We start from the raw sequence: 11,858 nt of genomic DNA on the forward strand, positions 1-11,858 counted from the left end.
CTTCCTCAGGACCCTAATCTGCGCGAGCTGTGCAACAGAAATGGAAGGCTTCGACTTGGACCCCTCCAGCCTCAAACCGACCACACTACTCGACCCTAGGGACCCTAGGACACCCCTTGACCAAGCCCTTAGCCCTGGACCGAACCATGCTAGGCAAAAACATGAGTTATGATCATGAATTCTCATATACATGCATCAAACATCAAAAGTTTGCATAAATTCGAAATACTTATGAAATTTCTGAACAAGAACAATCATGCATGAATAATAGCTCATATGGTGGCCAAAGAAAAGTTTTAGACATGCCTTTAAATTATTGACGAACGGATGATGCGTTTACGGGACTCCGGGACGACGAACGAACCAAAGACTCCAAAAAAATCTATGAAGGATTGGCTATGGAGATTGCTTTCTTTCTGGAAACGTGAGAATGGGGGTGGGAGGAGATGAGATGTCGGCTGAATGGGTGTGGGGTTTGGGGTAGGTTTAGGTTTTTAAATAAATTTTTGTAACTATCAATAATTTAGGATAAGATCTAGTATGAAATAATTAGATAGATAATATAACATAAGATTTTAAACTCTTAAAAATACCTACTAATCTGATAACTAATCAAAAATCCCGAAATACTAATTTATAGTATTTTTAAAAATTAATAAAAGTCATTAAAATGACTTATTTTGGCTAAAAATCAACTCTTAAATAAATATATAATTAAATACTAAAATTTTCTTGACAAAATACCTTAAAATAAGATTTTAAGGCTCATAAACTCATAAAATATTTTTGGCTAAGAATTTTGGTATCTCGTCCGTCCACGATCCCGTCTACGCGATCAAAATAATAAATATTCTCAAAAATCCAAAAATACCATAACTGCGGGTTAAATGATAAAATAAATTTAAATCATGCATATAATTCACATAATAACACATAAATGTCATTTAACCCAAATATAAATTTTTAAATAATTATTTTTCCCTAATTATGCATGCGAATTTACGTATTAAAATTTTCGGGTGTTACATGTTTATTCCATGAAACTTCTTGTTATGCACTGTTAGAATTCGACTTAAGAAATGGATAAGGAATTCCGAAAACATGATAAGATATGATATGGCCTTGATGCGGTGGGTTATAATAACCGTTTAAGGTCTCGTCCCCTTAGAGGAGTAAAAATTAGGGACTGATCAGTAGTCATGATTAACGAGATGAATAACAGTGCTATGTCTAAGTTTATGTTTCATTCATGATATGTGTTGATGCTCAGTTTCAAGTTTTGTCTTGTCTTGATCTATGTTGCGACATGTGTTGGAACATGCTCCATTTGAACTCCTATATATATGTATATTCGACATTTACATGTACGATTGGCCCCCTCTTGCTGAGTGTTTTCCAAAACACTCATCCCCTTTACTTCCCTTCCCAGATACCGAAGAGCAGTTGGATGACGATGAGCAACACACATTCTGGGGTTGGTGATCAAGTCGAAAATTATGGAAATGCTAGCAGTCTTATTAGTTTTATTATCTTTTATGTTTCGTTTCCGCTATTGTCATGTTTTGATATTGTAAAGACATTTTTGGATTTGTAAAAGACTGGTTGAAGGCTATTTATACACTACATGGCTTGTTGTTTTACGATTTAAAATTGTTAACAACGTCGATGCTGCGTTTCGATCTCGGGGCGTGACATTATATACTGCATCTTGAAGATGTATATCACCACGTGATTTCTTTACGGATAAAGTCCTTGGTTTAATTTATGTCCGTAAATTATAAACTACGATAAAATGTCATTAATTTATTTATTTATTGAAGCCATAGGTCATTAAAAACATTGACTTGTAATCTTATTAAAAACAACAGCGAGGCAAAACAAATAAAAATACTGATGATAAACCAGATACGAAAATAAAATATTGGGAAAGATCAAAACGCACGCACGCAAATCAATTAGTTAACGACATCGCAATTTCTTGTGGGGCTCAAAGGCGAAGGGTCCAACGTTGAAGATCGCCAAAGGCGACGGGTTATATATCTGAGAGAATGGCACGGGGGTTGCGCCGTCGTCTCCGTCATGGAGATTGGTGGCGACGTTGCATGTCCGTTTGGGAGAGGAGACTAAGAACACCTTGCATTTGTGGGAGTTGAACGGCGTCAGCTTCGGCGGCATGAAGAAGAAATACCCGTTCTCGTCCGTCTTGGCCGCCTCCTTTATGTAGCCGGGGCATCGTAGTTTCACCACCGCTCCTGTCAGAAAGGATCAACAAATTAAGAAATTAAGTGTCACGTCAAAATGATGCATGAATATGTTACTACTACGTAAAAATAAGGATCTATATATATAGTACGTGCATGCGACTTAATTCTTTCCATATATTATTTATACACCATGCATCTTCATGATCTTAAAATATATTTAGTGCAACAATCGTACTGAAAATGTTGATGAAGAATTAAAGGAAACTCATGAATCGCTCACCAACAAGAGGTGAAGCTCCCGTGAGTGTGTCCACTCCAATGTATTTGCAGGACTTGCAGTAGACGACACCCTGAATAACAACCTTAAATGATCTTGGAAATGGTGGGTGACTTTGGGGTGGTTCAACGGGCGGGGGAGACGGCGGAAGGGAGATAGGGTCATCAAATGGCACGGGGGCTGGGGCCGGGGCCGGAGGAGACGGCGGGAAAGGAATATTAGCTAATGCTAGAGAAAATTGTAGAAGAAGTAGAGCATTCAAGAAATGAGGAGAAGCCATTGTTTTCGTGCTTTCTGTGGGGTTTCATCGTTTCACTGGGAGTTGATTTATAGGGCTTTGGAAGCCCATTTTTGGAGTTTTTTTTTTTTTTTTGCGCATGGCAAAAATTTAAAATGGTAAATATATAATCACAAGGCTATTAAAATATACCATAATTAATATATATATGATCAGCATGAGCATCTCAAAGCTACGCATATGAAATATATATCTCTTGATTGACTCTCATCTCAAGATTTCACTAATTCGATCTCCATTAAATATTGTTCTACATGAATTTGTAGTTGAAGATTTATAAACAAATCTCTTTTTACATATATAAATTTGTTATTAAACATTTATAAAGGCTTCTCTTCTTAAATTTTAGCTTCAGGCATTCCGTTCAATCAGTATTCATACAAGCATGCATGAGAGAAAAAGAGATCTCGTGAGAATTTGCATGCTAAGAAATACTATACATATATTTTGCTAGGCAAGGATGCGGGCAGAAAATTCTATTAAAAGTGGTGAAATTTTATTATTGTTATGAAAATTCCATTAACAGTTGTGAAATTTCATTATTGTTCTTTTTTAGACACTATTAAAATAAAGGGAAAATAAATTTTTTGGTCCATTAACTTGTCCATGTTTTGGTTTTGGTCCATTAACTTTTTCGATGTGGGTTTTGGTACACTAACTTTGCATTTTCAGTGTTTTTTGGTCCAACTGCATACGTGTCAACTTCTGATTGGTCCAAAATGATGACGTGGATGAATCAAAAGCTGACACGTATGCAGTTGGACCAAAAAACATTGAAAATTCAAAGTTAGTGTACCAAAACCCACATCGGAAAAGTTAATGGACCAAAACCCAAAGGGGATAAAGTTACTGGACCAAAAAACTTATTTTCCCTAAAATAAATATTAATAGTAAAACAACTTTTATTTAACGATTGTGTTTATGCTTGTATTTTTTTTTTTTTTACAAACAAATTAATTATTAAATTAAAGAAACGCGTATTTGGAATTAGCGAAATTGTGAGATTTTTTACTACATTAAAAAGAGACGCGACTCTAAAATTATTTTTTAAAAAATAAACTTGTTAATAAAATAGAGATTGGAAGAAAATACTTGGTGGAATTAGCTAAGTAGTGTTTGCAAAAAATTATGCTTTTGTAGAAGTGATTAAATTTATAGATTATAAAAAAGTTAAGAAAATCAAAAGTTGGTTGTGTTTGGAAACAAATGTGAAAATCTAAAAATCAAATTTGGGTAGTGTTTGATAAATAAGTTATTAAAGTGATTTTAACATTGACTTTTTTTATTAAAATCACTTTTGGAGAATCATAAGATTTTGGATTTCAATTAAGTTAAAGATAAACTAACACATAATATGAGTTTAAAAAATACATAAAAATGATTTTTTTAAAAATTAAAATCTAACAATCACTTTTTTTTTAATGATTGCAACTTTCATAATTGATGGGAAAATCGAACGACTCGAACTCACCGTCCCCCTTTGACTCGGCTTTTTTGAAGTTTGCGAAGAGTATTTTACTTATCGATTTCAGTAATTAGATTCCAAATGATAATTTAATTATCTGACAAACTAAAATAAGTAATTAATTGTTTAGAGAAACGGGATGTTGACTTTGAAGTTTGAACTAACCACAATCACTTGTACGGCATTCGATTTAAAATTTTCCGCCATTTTCAGACAATTAATGCAGCTCAAAATTTAAACTTAATTAAGAATATTTTTTTTAATAAATAGTGACATAGGGAAAGGTCTCGATCTCCACGTGGTTACGAGTCGTCAATCAATTAACTGCAACTAAAATAGCGAATCAACGCGGATCAAGCAATTGGCTTTCTTGTGTTTGAAGCCCTGCTTTTCAATTATTTTTAAATACCATCCAAACATTATGACTTTATTGACGGGTTTAAATAGTAGTATTTGAGGTCGTTTCTAAAACAAACGTTTATGAGATTTTTTTCGTAAACTTTTGAGCTCGTGATCGATAAGTATTTTTTGGAAGCAGTCACGAACAATTAAACTACATGTAAATATTAACAAGAAATAGGGAAAAAATGACAAGATATAATTTAAAAAAATGCAAAAAATATTATCTCACGAATGTATTTGAATGACGCTATATGAGTTTCAAAAGTTACTTTTTTTTCCAAAATCAAAATTATTTACCTAAAACACACGTAGGTCTATATAAATGAAGTTTCAGATGGTGGATTTTTCCACTATCCAATGAAAATACCCCCTCTGTTTTTTCACGACAAATTAACTTTGCGTGCAAATTTAATCTCTAATTTCATGGGGAAAATTTTCATCCCCACAATTCCCCTAAGTTTTGGTATGACAAATTAACTTTAGGTAAAATAAAATAAAAAGCTTATTAAAAAAATCAGGAAATTTTAAATTGGATTTTAAATTTTACAACTTTGATTTCTAATTCTTTTCCAAGATACTTGTAAAAAAATCGATTATAGAAAGGGAAATGTTACATATACACATTGAGTTACACATTACATATGAAATTATAAAATTATCCATCCACTTGATTTGAAAAAAATCTTTCCAAAATACATTAAGGATATTTATATAATTTTAAGTGCAACGTGTAACCCAACTTGTAACCTTTCATGTACATGTAGCATCACCCACAAATATGTAACGCATGGAGCCATGGAGGACAAAAGTGATGTGTTGCTATTGTTATCATTGAGCCGGTAACATCTTTATCTCGTTGACCTCTTAGAACATTAAAAGGCAATACATATGAGTTTGCCATTACTTTTATAAAATCTAAGGTCCTTCAATTAATATCACAGTGGTAAGAAATACCGTGTTCATGTGGGATTGTTCGGTCCTACCCCATGGGTTTTACCCCATAGGGTACGTGTAGGCATGTGATTGGCCAATTTATGTGGGCCTAACATCAATTGACGTGGGTCCCACATGAATGGACCACTCACATGCTGCCACCTACCACATGAAATAAAACCCATGGGGTAGGTCGAACGAAACATTCATGTGACTGTCTTTGAGACATTGACGCCATTATGTTCGGAGAAAATAACGGGTTCACATCATGTCCTAGCTAGGAGAATATATAATTTTAATTTATTGACCACATACATAAACGGACTTTTAATCTTGGACTCGTCGAAAAAAGTTATTTTTGATTAAGATAGTTTTTGATAGAACTTCTAGAAATCAATTCTCAGTTTTTTCTTCACAAAATTTTATAAAAAAAAAACTAAAAAATACTTCCTATGAGCTATTTCAAACGTGCGAGTTATGGTAAAGTCTACTTTCCTTGGAGATGGACCTCGTAATTGAGCCGATTTCAGTTTGGACATATTATCAGCGTGGCCCAATGATGAAGTCCTAAATTCAATGGGGTTGCATTACTCACGAGAATTACATGTGATTTTTATTATTCTTGGAATGAAGAACATCAACTAACCATAGACGCATTGAATCAGAAATTATGATGATCACATACCAATTGGACGATATTAATTTTTTCCCCACGTAATTCATCAATTATAAGCTAGCAATATAGTTCTTCGGAAAAAATAGAAACGATGATAATATCGGGAAATGAAGACAAAATCCAATTTAAAAATAAAAGAAAAAAAAGAGAGGAAACGATCATCATTTAGTCAAACAAATCCAACAAGGCAAAACTCCAAGAAAGCCATATTTCTACGGGATCATGATCCATGGCTAATGGCTTCGACCAAAAACGGATGCTGATGCAGCCATGAAAAAGGTGCCTGAAAGTTTATAAATAAGCAGTATTCACAAAATACTTTTTCTGATCTTCCATTCCCCTAATTCAATAACTCAAGATTCAAAAGTACTCTTACCTCGGAGAAAAGGTGTCATGGGAGACATGTGAACGATTGTTAGTTGCAGCGTTTCATCTCCTAGTGCCAAAGAAATTAAACAGCAACACGGGCTCAACTTGGTACAAAAGCTAATGAATCTGCACTTCGTGTGTGTACCAAAAACAGGAAAAGTTAAGTACTTGATTACCCTAGTGGAGTAGTGGTTGGCACAAGTATTTGGCGTCGCACAAATATTGTGATAGCTCAATGAATTAAAGGATAAAAAAAGGCAGTGGGCTCACTCACGAGATACATACCTGATGTTCAATGGAATGTGGTTTTACTAATCCATAACGACAGGCTCGCGTCATGTGTCACGTACTGATCAGAGGTTAAGAATTGTGTTGCATTTCAGGGATTCAACAATGTTATTTTCAAGAAAAACAAAAGTGGGGGATTCAACAATGTTGGATGATCAGATAAATGAGTGGCTATGGGAAATAAGGAACCAGTATAAGTTTCAGGGGACAATCTGGCTGACTTTGAGGCAAAAGGAAAAAGAGAGAGAAATGGACTCAACCATAATAAAAGACGATGATCACATTTGGTGTAGTATTATTTTACAAAGGCATTTATCTAAAGGCTTTCCAACTACATTCGTATTTGGTGAAAATTACACCAGTTAAATCACAAAAAGAAATCAAAAACATTTTGGTTTATGCATGGATGAAGTAGGACCGAGTTTTTGAATCCAATGAACCAGTCCCTTCTTAATATCTTGACATGTTGGATTCTGTAACAGGTTGAGCGTTCCATCACAAGCAAATGAACACTCCAACTTCTCTAGTACCTTCACAATCTGCCAAAACTCAGGCCTCTTGTCTGGTTGCAAAGACCAACATTGTTCGATCAAATCTTTCATGGTAGGTGGGCAGCCTGAAGGTATAGCAGGCCTCAAATTCTGAAAAATCATAGACAGCATCACTTTAGTAAATGCGGGCGAAAACGATTCAAAAGGCGAGAAGATGCTGATAAATTTAATGCTCATATAATCGTCAAAACATGCCTTATTCACCACAGCAAAAGCAGCTTGTATAGGAGTCATTTCTTCATATGGGATAGTTCCAGCCAAAAATTCCCATAAAATGAGTCCAAAGCCATACACATCGACTTTCTGTCCATAGTGCTTCCTTTTGATCATTTCTGGAGCCATCCATCGGTATGTACCAGGGTCGTCTGCTAGCAGATTGCAGTACGCCTCCTCACAAGCTATACCAAAATCGGCTACTTTGAGTCGGAAATCTTTGTTAATTAAAACATTTTCTGGTTTGAGATCCCTATGAATAACACCATGTGAGTGAATATACTCCATTCCTCGTGCAATGTCCAAAGCCATAGAGATTAACTTTTGCAAAGGAAGACATTTATGCTCAAGCTTGTGCAAGTATCCTCTCAAAGATCCCTCGGCCAAATATTCAGTGACAATGCAAAAGACCAAAGGTTTTCGGCATGCCCCCACAAGCTACATTACAATATCATTGACAGAAATCATAAATTCAGTATCTTGGTTCAAAAATTGTTTTTAAAAAAAAAACAGGGAGACCATTATTAACGTCGATTTTCAGAACTGTCATAAGCAGGACACATCAAAATATTGAGCAACTCAAGTCAATTTTGTAAAACTTGAAACACTTCACCAAAAAAATGTGGCTAGTTAATTAGTCATGATAGGAAAACATGTTGAACACACCTTTATAATATTTTGATGGTGGAGACGAGACAAGAGAGTGACCTCTCTATTAAATTGCTTCTCTAACCGAGCTTCTAGAAATCCATTTTCGTCATCATCTGGCACTCTGATAATTTTCACTGCCACAGGCTCGTCCATGTAAATCCCATGGTAAAGTTGACTGTGGGCACCATGGGCAAATCTTAACCCTAAAAATAACTTTGAAAGATCAAGCATATGCTCATCTACAGCATCCACAGAGGTGACTCTTCCCCCACCATGATCGAAATACTTTGTCCACGCTGACTCCTTACGGGTCTTAGACTTGTCGTGAAACTTCATCGAAGTGAAATGCCTAAAAGGACTATGGATTCTTGAAGAATTCAGAGTCGCAGCCTTACTTTCACTAGAGTTTTTACAGAACAAATTGCCAACAAGTCTGGTCTCGTTTTCTTTCCGTCGTGGACATGGAGTCAAGAATCTATTCTGATCAACCCTGGCTTCCCTAAAAGAATCAGAAAGCTTAGTTTCTGGATGAGGGGATACAGCCCTTGGCTTATTTATGGTAGGATGTTGCTGACTTTGGATGGCATTTGGTTCTGGTCTAGGATTCACCACAGCTGGTTCTAATGAGGATTTGACACGGTCTGATATTCTAATAGGCTGAACATTAAAAGGAACCGAGCTCAATCTTGAAGCATCCAAACGGTGATATACAGTGTGCGAGAATTTAGTTCTCCTTATCCAGGAATTAACTTCTTCATTCATTGTTGAGATCTAAAATTCTATGACCCCTCCTCCGAATCACCTATAGATTTCACTACACTCCAACTACAAACTACAGAATTTTCAATCCCATCAAAATATGAAGAGAGAAGAATCAAATTCCACCTCCATCAGAGATTAAGAACCCTGAAATAATATCGACGGTCAAAAACATATATACATATATAAATCAATTGCCATTATAACCGAAATCCGTGAAACCCTTCACATATCAAAGGAAGAACATAAGAAGTTTCAAATATGAATACAAATGCATGGAGATGAGACCTACTTATTGAATTTATCAATATTAGCCTACCAAACACTATTCCATACCTCATCAATCACACAAACAAACCCCTTTTAGCTAGAAAGTCAATTCCAGCTTCCATCGGCTCCTGAAAATGTCGCATAAATTCCCAAACAGAATGGTATAAAAAAAAATCAAAATCAAGGAAAAAAAAATAAAGCATACTCAATTGTCTTGAAAAGAAAGTAAAACCCATCATTATACACCTCATTGCCCCACAAAAAAAAAAATCATTATTTTCAAACACGCAAAATTGGGATCTTGACTCACCCAAAGGGCATATCTTCCATCATATGCTATCTCTTATTCTTGGTAGCTAAAAAAACATTTTTGTAGAATAGTTGCCACCAATTAAAAACACGTCCTTCGAAGAAAGCCCACCGATTCAAATGAGCCAAAACTTCATGCAGCATAATGACTCATATGAGTATCACAAGTACAATCCCAGAACAAGAGAAATCTAAATGTGAATAGAAATATACAAATTCTATACGGAGAAACGGTGAGTGATTTACGTCGTGGGGCCGATGAAGTTGGAGGAGAATATTAATACCACCACATGTCAACGTTGAAGCTCAGTAGCGAATGGAGTTGCAGGATTTTTTTTTATTTACTTTGTTTAATTAAATTGAATAAAGGAGGCTAGGCCGCCTAGGCCTGGCTTTTAATTTTTCAAGGTTCTTTAGATTTATTATAAAAAATTGTTTCTTCACATTTTGATAAATATTTTTATTTATTTTAAAAAACAAAAATATTAAATATATGATAATAATAATAATACGAATTTAACCATTTTTTAAATTAATTAAAATTTTAAAAATTTTAGCATCATTACGATTTATATTTCATAAACTCCGGTCCTTGGAATCGAAAAGCATACGGCATGATAATAAAGGGTGAATCTAAAAATTCTGTTTAGGGGAAAAATTCAGGGTGGAGCTATGTGTTTCTGTTTGGGCGGTAGCTTGGATGACTCAATTTTTTTTTCTTATTTTTATAGATTTAATTTAGTCCAATTTTTCAATAGTTCGGTGATCCAATTTTAAAAATGAGAAGATACATAAATAATTAATTTGTACAACTTGAATAGGTTTGACAAAGTGTAGAAATAGATTGTTGTATATAATAGGAAAATTAACCGTGATTTAGAATAAATTTGAGTCTTAGATTGTACTATGTGTATGCATAAATTGGTTTGATACATTCGTGTGTCCTGACCGATTTGTTTAATATTGAATTTATTCTCCAATTTTTAGTTGCAAGTTGTTTTCATCTCTTTACTGTTAATTTATTTATTCGTTCAAGTTTTAATTGAATAAACTCAATATCCTTTTATTATTTTGTAAAATAATTATATTTTGGTAATCATGATCGATACTTTGACTCTTCGTCAATTTACTATTACTTGACCTGGTTCGCTTGCTAAATTTATTCACATCCGAAATTATCGGTCAGCAGCCGAGCTCATTCTTCATTTCTCGTTCCTACAATTTCTTTCTCGTGTCTAGCTATGTTCTAAGGGTTTCTGGGCGTCGTACTCGAAGGCTCAGTAGTGATGAAGTGCTACCCGGCTTTAGCAGTGTTGTGCCTTGAGTTTAGGATCATCGTTATCAAATGACTGACTACGGAAGCAGGTATATCGCTGGACTCTGATTAGTTTCAGTAAGTAACTATACTTTCAAACTGAGCATTGTTAGCTCAAGTCCTCGATTTTGGTTCTAAACACCTCATTCCACGGGGCATGACTTAGGTTGGACGGACCGGAAGATAGCGGTCGGTGAGTTGCAGCACGATGGATTGTAGTACTATCTTCAATTGGGTTGTATAAACACTTTCAACATCTGCTTTGGGACCGTTTGTATTTTGTCGATAGTTTTAGTTGAATTATTTAAGTTTTCGCTGAGTTATCTGATTATTCCATTTAAGTTATTTTGCATGATTAAATTTTGATTAATTAGTAATTACGATATATAATTTTTTCAATCCTCAACTACATACGTTAGATTTACATTTTTTTAAAAAAATTAATTAATAGTCAAAAAAATCATACCAACTCATGCACATCAACGCATGTACCATTTTTATAGTCACATTATCCCTCATCTTCATATATATTTATTATATGATTTATATACAGGGGTGCCAATTCGGTTGGATCGGATGGGTTCGAGTTGGGTAGACGAAAATATTATCTAAAAATTATCAATTGAAATCTGAGCCAATCCAAAAATGCTCAACCCAAACCCAAATTTGGCTAATCCGACTAACCCGAAGAAACCTGATTTTATTTTTTAACAAAATAATTAAATAAAAATTCAAAACATACAATAATATTTAATTTAATCATATAATAAAATCTAAACTTATATATAATCTAAATTTGAAAGTTTAGTTGTGAAATTTAAAGTTTACTTACTATAAAAAATAAAAAAAAAATTATTTAAAAAAACTGTACAAAACAA

At 34.3% G+C, this 11,858-nt stretch overlaps 2 protein-coding genes across 4 annotated transcripts; both read right to left on the reverse strand.

The window, feature by feature from the left end:
• Positions 1–1,839: 1,839 nt before the first annotated feature.
• On the reverse strand, positions 1,840–2,761 carry LOC140867807 (non-classical arabinogalactan protein 30-like). The gene is made up of 2 exons (XM_073272867.1): positions 2,485–2,761; positions 1,840–2,252 (listed from the first exon to the last, which is right to left on the reverse strand). Exons 1-2 carry the CDS (start codon positions 2,759–2,761, stop codon positions 1,960–1,962), a joined length of 570 nt encoding a protein of 189 aa, XP_073128968.1. The 3' UTR covers positions 1,840–1,959.
• A 3,520-nt stretch (positions 2,762–6,281) lies between these two features.
• On the reverse strand, positions 6,282–10,042 carry LOC140864475 (serine/threonine/tyrosine-protein kinase HT1-like). Of its 3 annotated transcripts, none has more exons than XM_073268679.1 (8): positions 9,912–10,042; positions 9,667–9,796; positions 9,423–9,484; positions 8,343–9,233; positions 7,659–8,114; positions 6,910–7,553; positions 6,632–6,750; positions 6,282–6,538 (listed from the first exon to the last, which is right to left on the reverse strand). In XM_073268679.1, the coding sequence occupies exons 4-6, from the start codon at positions 9,087–9,089 to the stop codon at positions 7,293–7,295; spliced, it is 1,464 nt and encodes a 487-aa protein (XP_073124780.1). In that variant the 5' UTR covers positions 9,090–9,233; positions 9,423–9,484; positions 9,667–9,796; positions 9,912–10,042; the 3' UTR covers positions 6,282–6,538; positions 6,632–6,750; positions 6,910–7,292. The 3 variants fall into 3 exon arrangements, with proteins under 3 accessions (XP_073124780.1, XP_073124781.1, XP_073124782.1); XM_073268680.1 differs by having other exon boundaries at positions 9,879–10,001; XM_073268681.1 differs by lacking the exon at positions 9,667–9,796 and having other exon boundaries at positions 9,912–10,024.
• Between the last annotated feature and the right edge of the window lie 1,816 nt (positions 10,043–11,858).

The sequence above is a fragment of the Henckelia pumila genome, chromosome 4 (genome assembly GCF_033568475.1).
Source record: "Henckelia pumila isolate YLH828 chromosome 4, ASM3356847v2, whole genome shotgun sequence".
Classification (NCBI taxonomy): Eukaryota; Viridiplantae; Streptophyta; class Magnoliopsida; order Lamiales; family Gesneriaceae; genus Henckelia; species Henckelia pumila.